The sequence below is a fragment of the Balaenoptera physalus genome (assembly GCF_965194825.1).
Source record: "Balaenoptera physalus genome assembly, chromosome: 19".
Classification (NCBI taxonomy): Eukaryota; Metazoa; Chordata; class Mammalia; order Artiodactyla; family Balaenopteridae; genus Balaenoptera; species Balaenoptera physalus.
This window is the reverse complement of record NC_138900.1, coordinates 39,762,548-39,782,902: the sequence shown is the minus strand read 5'-3', so window position 1 is coordinate 39,782,902 and position 20,355 is coordinate 39,762,548. Positions and strand designations below refer to the sequence as shown.

Genomic DNA, 20,355 nt, shown 5'->3' with positions numbered 1-20,355 from the left:
GGACATTAGCAGCAGTGCAAGGTGGATTTGAAGGCTCCCTGGGGAGGTCAGCAGGGGCTGAAAGGTGAATAAAGGACAGCGGGCACGAGTGCCAAGCTAAGGAGAACTGGGTTTCACCCTGGACAGACAATGGGGAGCCATTGCAATGGTAATGACAAGATAACAAGGGTGTTTCCAAAAGTAGAATCTGGCAGAAGCAGGTAAGCTACTGGAGAGGCCAAGAGGGTTACTCTGAAAAGGAACCTCCCAAACACTCACTGGGAGGGTGGAGGGTGAGCTCTCTTTTTCAAAGACAGATAAGTTCTCTGAAGGTGAAAGCTTGGCCTTTGGGGCTCCCACAGGCCTCAGCAAGAATAATGACATAAGCGTTTCCAAAACACTAGATGGCAAAAAGTTTTGCCAAATCCCAGGACCTACTGATGTGAGCTCTCAGTTCTCACTCTGAAAGGTCACAGGAGCCACAGGGAAGTTGTAACCAACTGAGATCCCCTGAATCATTGTCTGTTCTGTGCCTACTTGTCCTTCTATAGAAGCAGGTTGGGAGCACATTGAGGGGTGGGCACAAGTGTGTATGTGGGAGGCTGAGTCAGTCCACGGTTCCCCCAACCCATCACCCAGGTTTCAAGTACCCTTCAAGCTACACCATAAAAAATGTCGTTTCAATATACAATAAGCATGAACATCAAGACGTGCAACTTAAAACCAGATACTCAAACTGTACCTGTCAAGTTGGCAAGGAATCATCTCACTACTATTTTAATGGTTGTGCCCAGTATTGACAAGAGTGTAGAAACACAGGAACTTTCACCACTGACGTGGGAGATAAATTAGTACAGCCTTTCTTGAGGCAATTTGGCAAAATCTATCCAAATACTTAAAAAGGGTATCTTCATTGCCCTAGCTATTTTCTATTGAGGAATAATTCTGAATGAGCCCTAAGATGTCTGTATCAGACTGATTGTTCACCTCAATGATACTGATAGTAGTAAAAAGTATGAAATAACCTATGACCAACGATAGTAAATGGTTAAATAATTTACTAAGTATTTCTACTATGGGATGCTATGTAGCAGTCAAAAGTGTAGAAACATACATAATATTGTTTTTAAGTGTTCATTAAAAAAAAGCAGTGTGGCACTGGCTATTAAAGAAGGAGGATAAAAACCTGAATTTATTTTCACTCCCTCCCCCAGTTTTTCTAAAAGGACAGTAAAATAAAGTCTGTAAAGGCACAAGCCCATGTGTCCAAAGTGGAAGAGGAGACGATGGCAACAGCACTTTGGAAGCTGAAAGATGACAGAACAATGACCACTGCTTTTAGGGCAGAGAGAGTGAAAGTCAATGCATGGGGAGGAGGGAGGCCCCGAAAGATGGATGCAGAATGGAAACAGTAGACAACACTCTGGATTAGAGGTGCCAGGTAGCTGTGAAAGTGGGGGATGCAGATACCCCCAGCTTATGCACATCAAGAGTGCAGCTCTCCCCTCCAAGATCCACCCCGCCTGAAGTTCCCCACATGTACTCTGCTTCTGCCAGTCCCAGAATTGGATTGAATCTGGGGAATCCAATCACCTGATCACAACAGAGCACCAGAAGGACTGTGGCAGCATCAACATAATGTGATTTCTGTCCAGAGATTTGAGTGTCAAAAGGAAAAGTTTCCTGAAGTTCAAGGAAGCAGCTGTAGTAACAGTGATGAAGACAACGCCTGGTCACCTACCTAGTGGTCATGATGATGGACAAGGTTGTCCCATCCTTATGTTACTAGCTGACCATCAGTGGTCAGCTTTTCCCACTGAGTAACTTATTTTCAGGAAAACCATTTTGTAAGAGAGTGGCCAAGATGGCGGAGTAGGAAGACCCTGAGCTCACCTCCTCCAACAGGCACACCAAATAGAGCGACTATCAATGAGAATGATCTGCAGACTAGCAGAAAAGGTCTTCCACAGCTAAGATACAGAGAAGGAAACACAATATGAGAGGACGGACAGAGAAGACCCACACCCCCTGGGTAGGTGACCCACAAATGGGAGGATAATCACAATTGAAGAGGTTCTCCCCAAGGAGCGAGGAGTCTGAACCCTGTATCAGGCCCCCCCAACCTGGGGAATCTGCATGAGGAAGACCAGCCCCCAGAATCTCTGGCTTTGAAGGCCAGCATATAGGAGAGCTGGAGGGCTGTGGGAAAGGGTGCACATAAAATATCACATACTCCTAGACCCAGCACAGAGGCAGTAACTTGAAAGGAGCCTAGATCTGACCCACTAGCTAATCTTGGAGAGCCTCCTGAAGAGGCAGGAGGCAACAGGGATTCCCCCTAGAGAAAAAGATTACAGCGTAAGCCATTTATGGGAGCTTGTTCTACCACAAGGACACTGGTGCTGGCAAGTGCCATTTTGGAGTCCTACCTCTAGTCTATTAGCACTGAATCTTAACTGTCCCCTAGCTAGTTGGCACAAGTCCCAGGACCCCCTAGGCTGAGCAGCCAGCCACTCTGGGACATAGCCCTGCCCATCAACAGGCCGAGGACCCAGCCCCGGCCACCAACAGGACAGCACCAGCCATAAAACCACCCAGCCTCAGCAGCCAGCCACACTGGCACATGGCCCTGCCACCAATGGGCTGGGACCAGCCCTGGGACGGCTCTGCCCCCAGGACCCACTGGCAGCCACCGGGGCCAGGGACCAGCCCCACCTACCGGTGGACTCACAGTAGTCGGCCCTGCCAAAATAGAAGGACCCATGCAGCCCCCATAGGTGGCACCACTAGAGCCTACAATTTTGGTGACCAGAGGGGAGTCTGATGCTGGGCCCCATAGGACAACCCCTACATGAGGCCACTTCTCCAAGACTGGGAAATGTAACTGACCTATCTAATACACAAAAATAAAAACTGAGTTAGGCAAAATGAGGCAATGGAAAAATATGTCACAATGAAGGAACAAGATAAAACCCTGGAAGAAGAACTAAGCAAAGTGGAGATAAGCAATCTACTCAATAAAGAGTTCAGGGTAATGAATATAAAGATGCTCAACAAACTCAGGAGAGGAATGGATGAACACAGTGAGAAGTATAACAAAGAGTTAGAAAATATAAAGAAAAGTAGAACTGAAGAATATAATAACTGAAATTAAAAATACGCTAGAAGGAATCAGCAGTAAAGTAGGTGATACAGAGGAACAAATCAGTGAACTGCAGGACAGAGTAGCGGGGCTCATTGAAGCGCAACGGGAAAAAATTTTTTTTTAAAATTACAACAGTTTAAAAGACCTCTGGGGCAGCATCAAGTATACTAACATTTGCAATACAGGGGTCCCAGAAGGAGAAGAGAGAGAGAAAGGGGCAGAAAACTTATTTGAAGAAATGATAGCTGAAAACTTTCCTAACATGGGAAAGGAAACAGACATCCAGGTCTAGGAAGTACAGAGTGTCCCAAACAAGATCAAACCAAAGAGGTCCACACCAAGACACACTGTAATTAAAACTGCAAAAGTTAATGATAGAGACTATTAAAAGCACCAAGGATAAAGCAACTAGTTATGTACAAGGAAATTCCCATAAGTCTATCAGCTGACTTTTCAGCAGAAACTCTGCATGCCAGAAGGGAGTGGCATGATATATTTAACATCATGAAAGGAAGAACCTACGGTCAAGAATACTCTACATGGTAAGGCTATCATTCAGGTTTGAAGGCAAGACAAAGAGTTTTATAGATAAGCAAAAGCTAAAAGAGTTCAGCACCAGAAAACTGGCTTTACACTAAATGCTAAAGGGACTTCTCTAAGAAGAAATGAAAAGACCACAGCTAGAGATATGAAAATTACAGAAGAAAAAATCTCACTGGTAAAGGTAAATATATACTCACAGTAGTAGATCAGCTCCTCCACAACAAAGGGCCAGATCGAGATGGGTAGGAGAGGCAGAGTTGCAGTCTTCCCCAAACGCCATCCCCAGTATGGTGACCCACAAGCAGGAGGGATCTCACAAATGCACTGCTTATCCCTGAGGAGTGAGGGGTTTGTGCCCCACATCAGGCATGCTAACCCTTGGGACCTGCACTGGAGAGACAGCCCCCAGGATGCCTGGTTTTGAAAACCAACAGGGCTTATGTTCAGGAAAACCACAGGCCTATAGGGAATGGAGATTTCTTTCTTTAAGAGCTTGTACACAGACTCATTTGCCATGGGACCAAGCAGAAAAGCCGCAGTTTGAAAAATGCCTAGACCATATGTGAAGAAGATTTATTTGTTAATCCTAAAGCATCTGCTGGAGGGGCAGGAACCTATTAGGACATTCTCTGGGGACACCGGCACTGTTGGGCACCCTTTCTGCTTCTCCTTCTACCTTGCTAGCATCGCCCTGGCAGACACCTTTTTTTGCACTCTCCCTCTGACCTGTTAGCAACAGGGGGCATGTCTGGCATCTGAGACTCTCCCTTGGCCCCAGTCAAAGCTGGCCAAGCAAGTACCTCAGCCCTACCACTTCTGCAGCCCCAGCAAAGCCAGTTGGGTGAGTGCCCTGCACCTGTGCTATTCCCACAGTCTCACCAAACCTGACCGGGCAAATACACTGCCCCTGCATTACTCCTGTGGCCCCACCAAAGCCAGCAGACACATGCAGCCCATAACGGGGATACCCACCGAGTGGTTCACTCTGGTGGCAAGGGGTATTATATTTCTGGGTCCCAGGGATCCGAAAAAATCAGAAAGTTCTTGACACCCTCAAAAACTGGGACCTAGCAAGAAAAAATCAGGCTGCTTAGACAATCACAAATGATTAAGAGATGACCAAGAGCTAGGTCAAGGTTAAATGATAAGTCTTGATCTCCTACTCAAGTCTGCTCCTTCAAGACTGTTTTGCCTAATACATAGAAACAAACACAGAGAGCCAAACAAAATGAGGAGACAGAAGAATATTTTCCAAATGAAAGAATAAGATAAAACCCCAGAAAAAACCTTAATGAAACAGAGATGGGTAATTTACCTGATAAAAATGTAAAAGTAATGGTCATGAAGATGCTCACCAAACTTGGGAGAGGATGGATGAACACAGCAGAACTTCAACAAAGAATAAATATGAGAAAGTACCACACAAATCACAGAGCTGCAGAATACAAAAACTGAACTGAAAAATACACTGGAGGGGTTCAACAGCAGAATAGAAGCAGCATTGAAAAGAATCAGTGATCTGGAAGACAGGGCAGTGGAACTCAACAAAACAGAGCAGCAAAGAGAAAAAAAGAACTTTAAAAAGTGAAGATAACTTAAGGAACCTATAGGACAACATCATGCAGAATAACATTCACATTATAGGGGTGAAGAGTAAAAGAGACTCACTTCAGATCTAAAGATGCACACAGACTGAAAGTGAGGAGATGGGCAATCTCTGTATTTTTTGGTTTCCCAGCACATGGAGATCAGCTCAGTGATTTGTGACCGCCTGGAGGGGTGGGATAGGGAGAGTGGGAGGGAGGGAGATGCAAGAGGGAAGAGATATGGGGACATATGTGTATGTATAACTGATTCACTTTGTTATAAAGCAGAAACTAACACACCACTGTAAAGCAATTATACTCCAATAAGGATGTTAAAAATAAAAGTTATATTTACATCCTACAACAGTCTATTAAGTCTTCAATAGCATTATGTCTAGAAAACCAATGTACATACCTTAATTTAAAAATGCTTTATTGCTAAAAAACACTAACAATCATCTGAGCCTTCAGCAAGTCATAATCTTTTTGCTGGTGGAGCGTCTTGCCTCGATGTTGATGGCTGCTGACTGATCAGGGTGGTGGTTGCTGAACACTGGATTGACTGCAGCAATTTTTAAAGATAAGACAACAATGCAGTCTGTGCACTGATTGATTGAATGATTTTTCTGTAGCATGAATGATTTCTCTGTAGCATGCAATGCTGTTTGATGGCATTTTACCCACAGTATGACTTCTTTCAAAATTGGAGTCAATTCTCCCAGACCCTGCTGCTGCTTTACCAATTAAATTTATGTACAATAGTATCATAAATCCTTGTTGTCATTTTAACAATCTTCACAACATCTTTACCAGGAGTAGAGTGCATCTCAAGAAGTCACTCTTTTGCTCATCCATAAGAAGCAACTCCTCATCTGTTAAAGTTCTGTCACGAGATGGCAGCAATTCAGTCACATCTTGAGTCTTCACTTCTAATTCTAGCTCTCTTGCTATTTCCATCACATCTGCAGTTACTTCCTCCAGGGAAGTCTTGAGCCCTTCAAAGTCATCCATGAGGGTTGGAATCAACTTCTTCTAAACTCTTGTTAGTGTTGATATTTTGACCTCTTCCCATGAATCGTGATTGTTCTTAATGGCATCTAGAATGATGAATCCTTTCCAGAAGGTCTTCAATGTGCTTTGTCCAGATCCATCAGAGGAATCACTATCTGTGGCGGCTATAGCCTTATGAAATGTATTTCTTAAATAACAAGACCTGAAAGTTGAAATTAGTCCTTGATCCATGGGCTACAGAATGGATGTTGTGTTAGCAGCATGAAAACAATAACAATTTTGTACATCTCCATCAGAGCTCTTGGGTGACCAGGTGCACTGTCAATGAGCAGTAATGTTTTGAAAGGAATCTTTTTTTCCTGAGCAATAGGTCTGAACAATGGGCTTAAAATATTCAGCAAACCATGTTGCAAACAGATGTGCTGTCATCCAGGCTTTGTTGTTCCATTTATAGAGCACAGACAGAGGAGATTTAGAATAACCCTTAAGGGCCCTAGGATTTTCAGAATGGTAAATGAGCATTGACTTCAGCTGAAAGTCACCAGCTGCTTTAGCCCCTAACAAGAGAGTCAGCCTGTCCTTTGAAGCTTTGAAGCCAGACATTTACTTCTCCTCTCTAGCTATGAAAATACTAGAATGGCATCTTCTTCCAGTATAAGGCTGTTTAACCTACATTGAAAATCTGTTGTTTAGTGTAGCCACCTTCACTAATGATTTTAGCTAGATAATATGGATGATTTGCTGCAGTTTCTACTTTGGCACTTGCTGTATCACCTTGTACTTCTATGTTATGGTGACAGCTTCTTTCCTTAAACCTCATGAACCAAGCTCAGCTAGCTTCAAACTTTTCTTCTGCAGCTTCCTCACCTCTCTCAGCTGTCACAGAATTAAAGGAAGTCAGGGCCTTGCTCTAGATTAGATTTTGGCTTAAGAGAATGTTGTGACTGGTTTGATCTTCTATCTGACCACTAAAACTTTCTCCATATCAGCAATAAGGCTGTTTTGCTTTCTTATCATTAGTGTGTTCATTGGAGCAGCACTTTTAATTTCCTTCAAGAACCTTCCCTTTGCATTCACAATGAGGCTAACAGTTTGGCACAAGAGGCCTAGCTTTCAGTCTGTCTCAGCTTTCAACATGCCTTCCTTAGTAAGCTTACTCATTTCTACCTTTTGATTTGAAATAAGGGACGTGCAACTCTTTCTTTCTCTCGAATATTGAGAGGCCATTGTAGGCTTTTTAACTGGCCAAATTTCAATATAGTTTTGTCTTGGGGAATAGCGAGGCCTGAGGAGAGGGAGAGACAGAGGGGAATGGTCCATCGACGGAGTAGTCAGAACACACAAAACATTTATAAAGTTCGCCATCTTATATGAGCATGGTTCCTGGCGCCGCAAAACAATTACAATAGATCAAAGATCACTCATCACAGATCACCATAACACATATAGTAATGAAGAATGTTTGAAATATTGTGAGAATTACCAAAATGTGACATAGAGACACAAAGTGAGCAAATTCTTTCGGAAAAATAGCACCAATAGATTTGCTCCACACAGGGTTGCCACAAACTTTTAATTTGTAAAAAATGCAGTATCTGTAAAGCATAATAAAGTCAAGTGAAATAAAATGAGGTATGCCTATAAAGGAGCCCAGATAGATAGATAGATAGATAGATAGATAGATAGATAGATAGATAGATAGATAGATAGATATAGATGATAGATAGTGGATGAATGGATGGATGGGTAGATAAATTCACCTCTTATCAATCATCCCACTCTAAACAAAGAAATCTGTTTCCTACAGGTCAAGGTATAAAAGCTGTTCCCTAAGCCTCAAAGTTGTGCTCTGGCAACTGTGACAATACCAGCCATGCTGCCCACTGGGCTGGCCCTCTCCCCGCCCTGCACATTTATGGTCGAGCTTCCACACACCTTTGCTGGCCTTTATCCCCCCATCCATTCTTTAGGTCCCAATTTGAGACCCAACCCATCCATGGAGCACAGCAACCTCTTTGCCCAGGAATTCCCTTGTACTTGGACATAATCAAGTGACAGGTTTTTCTCTCCCCACTCCTCCCTTCCCAGGGAATAAAATGAGGTGCACACATACAAACTTTTAGCAGAGCAGAAGGGCTATGGTGGGCTGGGTCAGTCTCAGCTGTGGGAAGGGGGTTCATCTTGTAGATTTGTTACCTGGGGCAGTGCCAGGCAGGGCAGCTTCCCAGGTGCAGGTCCTGAGCCCACCTTGCACCTTGTTCCACCTCTGCCAGGAGGGGAAACCCGTGACTTTCAGCCAAGACCAGAGGCTGAGAGGGAGGAGAATCAGGCTTTGGGGGTCACGCAGAAAGGTCCAGAGCCCAAAGGGCCACTGAGGCAAGAGTAGAAAGAACAGGGACCCACAGGGGAAGGAACTACTTTCTGCCCATCTGAGGCAGGCTCCTAGGGACTTGATGGGAAAGTATAAAAAACAGGAAAGAAGAAAACTGCTGGCCCCAAACTCTGTTCTGCCTGTGAGTCATTTCAGTCTTTTGAGGTAATGAACTGTACTTTTCCCCTTTCCAAATATTACAGGGAAAAGGGACAATGATTAATGGTATAGGTTTGTAACTTAACTATTTTGTATGGTTTTCTCTTCCTTCTAAGTTCTAGGGTATCATATCACCTGCATCCCAGGATCCCTGAGGGAAGGGAATATTTTTTCCCCTTTTACTTTGCTGACCTCTGCTGGATGAGAGGCAATCCACAGGAGAAGGCTGATTTGTCTCTAAAGTTTTGTTTGGGTTTGATTTAGTAATTCAAATTCAAGATTGTTTGAAAAAAATAAAGGATTTTTCTGTAAATAAATAATTTTTAAAATTTACAACAAGGAAGTGTTAAATATTTTATGTTTTTACAATGATGAAAAAGCAGAAGTGATTGTGAAATACATGTACCTGTACTGTTGATGAGTGTGAAGTGATGTGACCCTACGGAATTGAATTTGTAGAACGTAAGGAGAGTAATTTTAAAAGGGCCTTTGGGGCATCCCTGGTGGTGCAGTGGTTAAGACACAGGGGACACAGGTTCGAGACCTGGTCCGGGAAGATCCCACATGCCATGGAGCAACTAAACCCCGTGCGCCACAACTACTCAGCCTGCGCTCTGGAGCCTGTAAGCCACAACTACTGAAGCCCACGTGCCTAGAGTCCGTGCTCTGCAACAAGAGAAGCCACCACAGTGAAAAGCCCACCCACCGCAACGAAGAGTAGCCCTCGCTCTCCTCAACTAGAGAAAGCCCAGGCGCAGCAACGAAGACCCAACGCAGCCCAAAATAAATAAATAAAATAAATAAATTTATAAAAAATTTAAAAAATAAATAAAATCAAAGGGCCTTTGATCGAGTTGATCTTCTGCAAATCCAGAAGCCAGAAGTAATTTTAAAAAGTAAAAGTACTCACCTTTTGGCCGGAACTGCCATCTTCCAGTAATTCTCCAAAATGACCAACACAAAGGGAAAGAGGAGGGGCACCCTCTACATGTGCTCTAGGCCTTTTAGAAAACGTGGAGTTCTTCCTTTGGCCACACACATGCGAATCTACAAGAAAGGTGATACTGTAGATATCAAGGGAACGGGCACTGTTCAAAAAGGAATGCCCCACAAATGTTACCATGGTAAAACTGGGAGAGCCTACAATGTTACCCAGCATGCTGCTGGCATCATTATAAATAAACAAGTTAAGGGCAAGATTCTTGCCAAGAGAATTAGTGTGCATATCAAGCATATTAAGCGCTCTAAGAGCCGACATAGCTTCCTGAAACGGGTGAAGGAAAATGGTCAGAAAAAGAAGGAAGCCAAAGAGAAAGGTGCTTGGGGTCAACTGAAGCACCAGCCTGCTCCACCCAGAGAAGCACACTTCATGAGAACCAACGGAAAGGAGCCTGAACTGTTGGAGCCCATTCCCCATGAATTCATGGCATGATGGGTGTAAAGAAAATAAAAGACCTGGACTGTAAAAAAAAAAAAAAGTAAAAAAGTAAAAGTACTCATTCCCAAAGTTACTCATCAAATTATGCCCATAAATATCCAGGAGCACACTATTGGCTAAAGAGATTGTGATATATCCACATCAGGCAGATATGAAAGCTGATTTTTTTCTTCTAGTTTTGTTGAGATACAATTGACATATAGCACTGTGTAAGTTGAAGGTGTACAGCATAATGATTTGACTTATATGTATCATGAAGTGATGACCACAATAAGTTTAGTGAACAGTCATCAACTCATACAGACACAAAATTAAAGAAACAGAAAACCTTTTTCTCCTTGTGATGAAAACTCTTAGAATTTACACTCTTAACAACTTTCTTTATAACATATGGCAGTGTTAATTATATTTATTATGCTGTACATTATATCCCTAGTACTTATTTATCTGATAACTGGAAGTTTGTACCTTTTGACAACATTCATACAATTTCCCCTCCCTCACCCCTGCCTCTAGTAACCACAAATACAATCTCTTCTTATATAAGTTTGCTAGTTTCTGTTCGCTCGTTTGTTTGTTTTTGAAGTGTAATTGCCCTACAACACTGTTAGTTCCTGTTACACAACATAGTGATCTGTTATTTCTACATATTTCAAAAAAAGCACCATGATAAGTCTAGTTATCATCTCTCACCATACAATAACACATAATTATTGACTATATTCCCCACACTGGATATTTCACATCCATGACTCATTTTTTTACAGCTGGAAGTTTGTATTTCTTAATCTCCCTCCCCTGTTCTTCTCTTCTCCCCAACTCCCACTCCTCTGACAACCACCTGTTTATTCTCTGTATCTACGACTATGTTTCTGTTTCGTTATGTTTGTTCATTTGTTTTGTGTTTTAGATTCCACATATAAGTGAAATCATGATATTTGTCTTTCTTTGTATGACTTATTTTGCTTAGCGTAATAACTTCCAGGTCCATCCATATTGTCAAAAATGGCAAGATTTCATTCTTTTTTTATGGCGGAGTATATATATATACTCAGCCATATATATATATATATACACACACACACCACATCTTCTATGTCCATCTATTGATGGGCACTTAGATTGCTTCCATATCTTACCTATTATAAATAATTCTGCAATGAACATAGGGATACATATACCTTTTCAAATTAGTGTTTATGTCTCCTTTGGAAAAATACCTAGGAGTAAAACTGCTGGATCATATGGCAGTTCTATTTTCAGTTTTTTGAGAATTCTCCATACTGTTTTGCAGAGTAGCTGCACCAAATTTACATTCCCACCAACAGTGCCAAGGGTTACCTTTCCTCCACATCCTCCCCAACACTTGCCATTTGTTGTCTTTTTGATGATAGTCATTCTAACAGGTGTGAGTGATATCTCATTGTGGTTTTGATTTTCATTTCCCTGATGATTAGTGATGCTGAACATCTTTTCATGTGCCTGTTGGCCTTTGTATATCTTCTTTGGAAAAATGTCTGTTCAGGTCCTCTGACCATTTTAAAATCAGGTTGTTTGTTTTATCGATGTTGAGTTCTATGAGTTCTTTGTATATTTTGGATATTAACCCCTTATCATATATATCATTTGCAAATACCTTTGCCCATTCAATAGATGGCCTTTTTCTTTTGTTGATAGCTTCCTTTGCTGTGTAAAACCTTTTTAGTTTGATGTAGCCCCATGTGTTTGTTTTGGCTTTTGTTTCCCTTACCTGGGGAGACAGATCCAAAAAAAATATTACTAAGACTGATGTCAAATAATGTACTGCCTATGTTTTCTTCTACAAATTTTATGGTTTCGGGTCCTACATTCAAGTCTTTAATCCATTTTGAAAGTATTTTTGTATATGGTGTGAGAAAGTAGTCTAGTTTGATTCTTTTGCATGTTGCTGCCCAGTTTTCCCAGCACCATTTATTGAAGAGGCTGTCTTTACCTCACTGTATACTCTTGCTAACTTTGTCCTACATTAATTGACCATATAAGTGTGAGTTCATTTCTGGACTCTCTCTTCTGTTCCACTGATCTATGTGTCTTTTTGTGTGTGTGTGTGTGTGTGCCAGTATCATACTGTTTCGATTACTGTAGCTTTGTACCAGAGTTTGAAATCAAGAAACATGATACCTCCAGTTTTGTTCTTCTTTCTCAATATTGATTTGGCTATTCTGGGTCTTTTGTATTTCCATACAAATTTTGGAAATACTAGTTCTAGTTCTGTGAAAAATTCCATAGGTATGTTGATAGGAATTGTGTTGAATCTGTAGATTGCCTTGGGTAGTAGGGCCATTTTAACAATGTCAATTTTTCCAATCCATGAGCATGGTATATCTTTCCATTTGCCCGTCATGTTCAATTTTTTCATCAGTGTCTTACAGTTTTCTGAGTACAGGTCTTTTATCACCTTAGTTAGATTTATTTCTAGGTATTTTATTCTTTTTGATGTGATTGTGGATGGAATAGTTTTCTAAATTTCTCTTTCTGGTAGCTCATTGTTAGTGTATAGAAACACAACAGATTTCTGTATATTAATTTTGTATCCTGCAACTTTACTGAATTCATTGATGAGTTCTAATTTTTTTCCAGTGGTGTCTTTAGGATTTTCTATATATAGTATCATGTCATCTGCAAACAGTAACAGTTTTACTTCTTTCTTTCCAACCTGCATTCCTTTTATTTATTTTTCTTTTCAAAGTTCTGTGGCTAAGACTTCCAGTACTAAGTTGAATAAAAGTGGTGAAAGTGGGCATCCTTGTCTTGTTCCTGACCTTAGAGGAAACGCTTTCAGCTTTTCACTATTGAGTATGATGTTACCTGTGGGTTTGTCATATATGGCCTATATTATGTTGAGATTTGTTCCCTCTACATCCACTTTTTTGAGAGTTTTTATCATAAATGGATGTCGAAATTTGTCAAAAGATTTTTCTATATCTATTGAGATTATCATATGATTTTTATTCTTCAATTTGTTGATGTGGTGTTTCACAGTGATCAATTTGCAGATATTCAACTATCCTTGCATGTCTGGCATAAATTCTGCTTGATCATGGTATATGTTCCTTTTAATGCATTGTTGAATTCAATTTGCTAATATTTTGTTAAGGAATTTGCATGTATGTTCATTAGTGATATTGACTTGCAATTTTCTTTTTTGTGATATCTTTGCCTGGTTTCAGTATCAGGGTGATGTTCGCCTTCTGTAATGAGTCTGACCCAGGTCATTTCAAATTCCTGCTTCTGCCCTGGATCTCCAAGCATGTGAAATTTTGTGTGTGCCCTTAAGAATGGAGTCTCTATTTTCTACAGCCCTCTGTCTCTCATGAAAGTTAGACCCACTGGCCTTCCAAGTCAAATGTTCTGGGGGCTCATCTTCCCAGTGCAGGACCCCTGGACTGGGGAGCCCAATGTGGGGCTTTGACCCCTCACTCTTGAGGGGAACCTCTGCAATTGTAATTATAATCCTGTTTGTGGGTTGCCTATGCAGGGGTATGGATCTTGACTATATAACATCTCTGTGCCTCCAACCCATTCATTGTAGTTCCTTTTAAAGTTAATATCTTTAATTATACAATATCTTTTCTGGTAGTCTTCAGGTCATTCTCATTGATAGTTGGTCTGTAAATAGGTGTAATTTAGGTGTGCCCATGTAAATAGGTGAAATTGGGATCTTCCCACTCTGCTATCTTGGCCATGCCCCATAAAAGCTGATTTTTTAAAGACCCTCTGGCAACTTGGAAAATACATATGACACATGCTTAATGCTCAGCAGTTCTTATTCAGGGTGTGCACTGAACATGTAAAAACTGAAAATATAGATTCCCAGGTCCTACCCAAGAAGATTATGCCTAAGTTGGACTGGGTGTGGAAGGGCATTGGATTTTGGAAAAACCCTCCAAGTGTATTTCTACTTACACCCCATATAAAATTCTGAATTAAATGAAAAAAACCTGGATGCCAACTGTCATTTATATTTCAACTTTAATTTGATAAAACATTTGATTGCATGTGGACAGGAACAAGGAGGGAAGAGGGCCCTGTATCTGGATGAAGTGGATATATGCTCCCTCCTGCAAGGTACCAACCAAAATAAGAACCATATTTGATGACACTAGGACTGCAAGCAGTATATAAATAATGTGTAATTTCATTTAATATAATAATATTTAAAAATATGAGTTGAGTGGTATTTTTCTAGCTGTTCTGTTAGTTTTGCCAAATACCAATGTAGAAATTAGCCTTCTGCAGCTGCAGAGGCAACTGAATTTCCAGCTTGCTTGTATGCAGCTCAGTCCCTCTTTTAAGAGCCATAAAATGTCCCGAACATCACTGATCCATAACTCTCAAAATCACCTAAACTAGAGATAATCCAACAGCTTTGGACCATCTGCTGAGGGAGGCAGGCAGCATGGCAGGAAGAGTCTTGCGCTGGAGAGACAAGAGACTCAAGGCCTGGTGTTGACTTGCTGCTAACTCACAAGTGATCTTGGGTGAGTCCCTTCACCCTTGCAGATTACTGTAAAATGAGAGGTAAGGGGTCCAAACTTAAACACCTTCAGGGGGCAGGTAATATCAGTGAGTGAAATGGGCCAGGACCAAGACAATGGAGAATAGTGAGGACTGGGGAAAGTTGAGAGTTCATGCCTTTGTAAAGGGATAGCCACTCCTCAGCTCCTGCAGATTGTTTTATCAGGGTTGCTGAGAACAGTTATGAAGGTTGTGCACTGCACAAGGACACTATTTCAGAGGACATGTCATTCACATCATAGATGTAGATATTTTCTGTAGAGGGTTTTGAGGAAAGGATACCTTCTAATTTGCACGAAGGTGTTATATGGGCTTTCAGAAGCCCTAGTTACCATGTGGGAATACAGTTCTAATGTTGCTGGATCTGTTGTTCTTGTTTTTGAGAAGCTGGAAATATGGCTTTTAATGTGAAACGTCCCTAATTTAAAATTAGGTGGAAACTAATTCCAAAACATATTTGACATTGTGTGAGCTAACCAAAACTCTTCTGGGGGGCAGATTCAGGCTGTAAGTTGAAGATCTCTGACCCAGAAGAACTGTAAGTTACTGACATTTCAGAGACCCTCCTATTCTATGTACCTCGTGTAATTTTGAAGGAATCAGAAATAAATACTAATTACCTGGGTAAATTATATGGATGTAACAGGAATTATATGGATATAAAAAGTAAAAGTGCATCCTTTGAATGAGGGTATGTATAACATTCTCCCTACTTATCATCTGGTTAACTTTAATTCATCCTTTCTTATTACAAATGTTATTTCTCCAGAGAGAGCTTCCTAAGACTCTCACCTAAATTAGGTTCCCCTCTTACACTTTCTTAAAACACCTTCCTTTACTGAGTGAACTCTTCAACTTTATATCTTAAGATAGTCACTTGTGTGAATGTTTGCTTACTGTCTGTTTGCTCACCATTTGGTGGAGAGTATGTCTTCGTTAACCATTGTATCCCCAGTGGGGCTATTGCTGGTACATATCAGGCACCCAATGTAGATTTATTGAATGATGGATTAGTCTCCACCCCATCAGTAAAACATCCTTTCTTCTTGGTATCTCTGACTGAACTTGCTGCCTGGTGTTTGACTTCTGCATTCCAGAACTTGGAGGACGTCTGGTTTCCATTTCTAAGCAGGGTCTCTGGTATGTCCCTCTCCCTGACATATCTCCTGAGCCAGAGAAGAGAGCCAGTTTAAGGCAGTGATGTTCAGGACATCCATGCTTGGTTCGTGGCTAAAACCCACCTAGATGGGGGTTGGAGGACTCATAATTCAGGTAACACACACCAAGACACGTTAGAAAGTTCACTTCATCTTGGATGCTGGGGTAGAGGGGGAGAGTTTTCAGCCCATAATTAAATTCTGTTCCCTGTACATATTTTGCATTCTTATTTTATTTTATATGAGTAACAAGATCATTATGATGCCAACTAATAGGCCAGCACTCCTGCGATTTATTGAACAAATCTGGTAGCTTTCCAAGGCAAATTGCATTTTTTGATGTTGAAAATAATTCTTTAAGGATCATTCCCAAGTTCCCAAAACATCAGCTAAAGCAGTTGATTCCATAAAGTAGCTAAACACAGATGAAGTTAATGATTGTGGGAGAAACCGCAGAAGGAGAAGGAAAACCAGAATCACACAAAGATAACCTGTCAAGGAGCAAAAGAGAAAATGAAAGGCAGGAGCAGAGAAAGGAAGGTTAAGAAAGAAAGAGAAGCAAGGAGAGTTCCGGAAGAGGACATCATCAGGGGGAAGGTGTCTGTCCAAAACTCCAGCTCCAGCTCTTTCAGTCTCTGTCCCACGCTCATGTTCAAGTCCAGCTGTAAGTATTCCTCAGTCTGACCGTCGGCCGGCCACAGGGGCAGGCCTTCCCCATTAGGATTCCTGGAAGTGAGAGATTTTCAGCCTCAAACACCCGGTGAGATTTTTCATCCTCAAACACCTGGTTATGGAGGAAGCTGGGAGGTTTACTTACTCAGTCAGAGCAAAGTTAGCCCAATATCTCATCATGTTCCTGCTCAGCCATTTCTCTTCCTCTGTAGCTCCTTCTGAAGGAGATAAGCACAAAATCCCGCTCTCACAATGATTCGCCAGAAGCCCAAGGGGCCTCACGTTGGATGAATCACTTTCACACCTTTCCTCCCATTTCATCCTTAACAGCCTACCAAGTCACTGCACTCATCATGTATTTGCAGATACTGACTTGCCTGAGGAATCATGGTTCCAAATGGTGGAGGCTGAACACACATCTTCCCTGACCATCCAATGCTCTTCCTGCCCTTTCCACGAGACTGCAAGTTCCTTGGGGACAGAGACCACCTCTCTCTCTAGATCAATCAATCAATTATTGTACTTCTTTATTTGAAAATGTAACACTGCTTAAAGCACAAAATTCAAAATGCAGGAAGTATATCTAATGAAAGTAAGTTTCTCCCTGTCTCTTCCCTCTAGTCACCGAGTTACCAGCCTCAGAGGCAACCATTGTTACCACATTCTTGAGCGCACTTCCGAAGGAGTCTAGACGTGCATGAGGGTTTAAGCAGACACTTTTAACACACTTGGTGCTATAGTGGACACACATTATACATCTTTCTCTTTCACTAAAATTGTATCCAGGAATTAGTTCCACATTGCTGCCTATAAACCTTCAATTTACTGTTCTTTGTTGCTCTATAAATATATAATACATAAATATATATATGTAAATATATAATTCATGTATCCAGTGCTGTATTGATGGGTCTTGACATTGTTTTCAATCTTTTGCTCGTAAAAGCAATGTTTTAGTGTGTGTGTGTGTGTGTGTGTGTGTGTGTGTATTTTTGCACATGTGGAAGTATAATTGCACAAAAAATCCCAGAAGTTGAATTGCTGGGCTAAAAACTACATGCATTTAAATTTTTTTTTAATTAATTAATTAATTTGTTTATTTATGGCTGTGTTGGGTCTTCGTTTCTGTGCAAGAGCTTTCTCCAGTTGTGGCAAGCGGGGGCCACTCTTCATCGTGGTAGGCTGGCTTCTCACTGTCGCGGCCTCTCTTGTTGCGGAGCACAAGCTCCAGACGCGCAGGCTCAGTAATTGTGGCTCGTGGGCCCAGTTGCTCCGCGGCATGTGGGATCTTCCCAGACCAGGGCTCGAACCCGTGTCCCCTGCATTGGCAGGCAGATTCTCAACTATTGCGCCACCAGGGAAGCCCCATGCATTTTAAATTTTGATAGAGTTTTCCATTGACATATGAGGTTGTCAATTTTCCCCCACCTGCTCAAATACATTATGTAAAATGTTCTTCCCAACCTTGATCTATGAAAAATGAGTCCTTGGTCAAGGTTAGTTTTTAATCCTCTTTGCTATGAGCGAGGTTGAATGGATTTTTATGTTTAAAAGCCACATGTTTCCCTTTCCATAAACTATTTATATCTGTTACCCAGTTTTTGACTGGGTTGTGTTTTTCTCATTGATTTTATGAGCTCTTTAGATATCAAGGAATTTAACCCTTTGATACATACATATGTTGTTCATTTTTTCCATTTTTGAGAGTCCATGTGCCCGTCACATAGTACAGGTTCAGTGATGGTTACTGAGTAATAATAATAGTAATATTTCTTAAGCACTCACCATATGATTTATGAGAATTGTTTCATTTAATCCTTATGACAACCTAGGAGGTAGTTCTGTTATTATTGGCATTATAAGATAAGAAAGAATAAATAGAACAATGAACAAACCACACTGCACAGACACACTCTAGAGGAGAGGTTCTGTCCTTTTCACGGAGAGGCTAGCATGAACTGGTTAAGAGCCTATATTGTGCAATTTTTTAACTAAATAGTTTAGTCATAACTCCTGTATGTAGTTCCTATGGTTTTTTAAATTTTGATAACCTCATCTGATTGGCTTATTATTTTAGGCACCGAACAGGTCATGAATTCAGGAATAAATGAGCTAACCTCACCAGAAACAGTTCACAAGCATTTACATTAGATCACCTGGATCCAGACCACTTTCAGCTGCAATTATGAAAAATGTGGTTCTTGCCTTTGAAAGCCCTGGGTGGTAGCCTCACGGGAGCTCTGGGAAGGGCAGGGAGGGTGAGACCAGGTGTCAAAGAGAAGGAAGTAAGTGGTTTTTGTTTTTTTTTCCCCCAAAAATCAGATTGCATGAGTGCCCCCAAGTGCCCACCCCTATAGGCTTTAGTCCAGAGAAAAACACTCATCAAGCAAATGTTGGCCCCTCTTTTTCATGGTCCCTTTTTCTGAAACTACGAGTGGAGACATTCTCCAGGGAAAGGTTGTGTCTGTAAACCACCCTGCCAGTCCTCCCATCCCCTGCATAGTGTTGCGGTTGGTGAGGCTTCGTGCTAACAGTGGAGATTCTCATCTTCTCCCCAACTCATCCCAAGCTCGTGTTCCTGCAAGAGCAGGAGCCCCTGAAGCCAGTTGCTTACCAAACATGACAATGTCGCCCTTCAGGAAGGCACCTCCAAAGACAAAGCAGATTTCATCAGTGTGATCAGCTTTGACAAAAGGCGGCTTCTTATCCTTTAAGCACTGGGGCCGATGCTGAAACTCATAGAAGTAGACAGGTGCACCAGCATCTGCGGAAAGGTAGGAAGGGTTTGTGGCAGGCATGCATGCAGGGGGCAATAGGGGCTGGCCCTGCATTTCCGTCCATCTAGTCTGGGATCCACAGACTCATGGGTGGAACAGCCCAGAGACAATGTGAGGCTAGTGTTTCCTGCTACAGTGGCCCTCATGCCCCTGGAGACAGAACTCATTACCCCTCAGGGCGGCCTGAGAGGGCAACAGTACTACTTCTCAAAAAAAACCCCTTTATACTGATCCGAGATCTACCTCCTTGTGACTTCCTTTGTTTGACCCTGGTTCAACTGTCTGGGGAAAACAGAACAAAATTATTTCCTGCTACCAAGATGCTCTGCTGCATCCTATGTTTCTTCACCTCTCTTCTAAAGGTCTTTGCTCTGTAATTTCCCCTCTTTCTCTGCATCATCAGTTTTTCTCTATTGGATCATCACCATCAGTAGCAAACATGCTTACAAAGTCTCTCATTAAAGCACACACATGTGTGCACACACATATGGGCACACACACACAGAAGCACACACAAACATATCAATACATACTCTTGGTCTCAACTTCCCCTCCAGTTACTGGCTTATTTCTCTAAATCCCTTCTAGCAAGACTTGCAGTGCAGTTGCCTTATTATCTCTGCTTCCTTTCCTCTCATTTTCTCTTTTAATAGACGTATCAAGTATGGACAATAAAAAGCACAGATTTTAAGTGTACATTTTGATGAGTTTTTACAAATGCATGCACGTTCATGTAAACACCACCCCAAGCAGGATACAGAGCATTTCCATCGTCCCAAAAGTTCCCTTGTATCTCCTTCTAGTCACTCTACCAAGAGAAAACCAAAGTTTTTATTCCTATCACAATTGATTAATTTTGTTTGTTCTTGAACTCTGTATGGAATAACACAATATGTACTCTTTTGTATCTGGCTTCTTTTGCTCAGCATAACGCTTTTGAGGTTCATCCATGTTTTGCCT

At 41.6% G+C, this 20,355-nt stretch overlaps 2 protein-coding genes and 1 pseudogene across 3 annotated transcripts in view; 1 reads left to right on the top strand and 2 right to left on the bottom strand.

Annotated features, from left to right (window-relative positions):
• The window catches only part of LOC309648436 (liver carboxylesterase-like), a 34,622-nt gene extending 24,709 nt beyond the window's left edge, over positions 1-9,913 (bottom strand). The window contains exon 1 of the mRNA XM_082437024.1: positions 9,705-9,913. The gene's annotated coding sequence lies outside the window, so the exon portion shown is untranslated. The remainder of the gene's footprint in view (positions 1-9,704) is intronic.
• Positions 9,744-10,272, top strand: LOC309648435 (large ribosomal subunit protein eL21 pseudogene; annotated as a pseudogene). The gene has a single exon. The product of its transcript is annotated as a large ribosomal subunit protein eL21 pseudogene (transcript).
• Positions 10,273-13,467: 3,195 nt separating this feature from the next.
• The window catches only part of CES5A (carboxylesterase 5A), a 291,437-nt gene continuing 284,549 nt past the window's right edge, over positions 13,468-20,355 (bottom strand). Inside the window, exons 15-17 of the mRNA XM_082437045.1 lie at positions 19,233-19,382; positions 16,764-16,836; positions 13,468-16,672 (exon numbers count right to left, since the gene is read on the bottom strand). Of these exons, the coding sequence (XP_082293171.1) occupies positions 16,441-16,672; positions 16,764-16,836; positions 19,233-19,382 (455 nt within the window). The 3' untranslated portion in view covers positions 13,468-16,440. The remainder of the gene's footprint in view (positions 16,673-16,763; positions 16,837-19,232; positions 19,383-20,355) is intronic.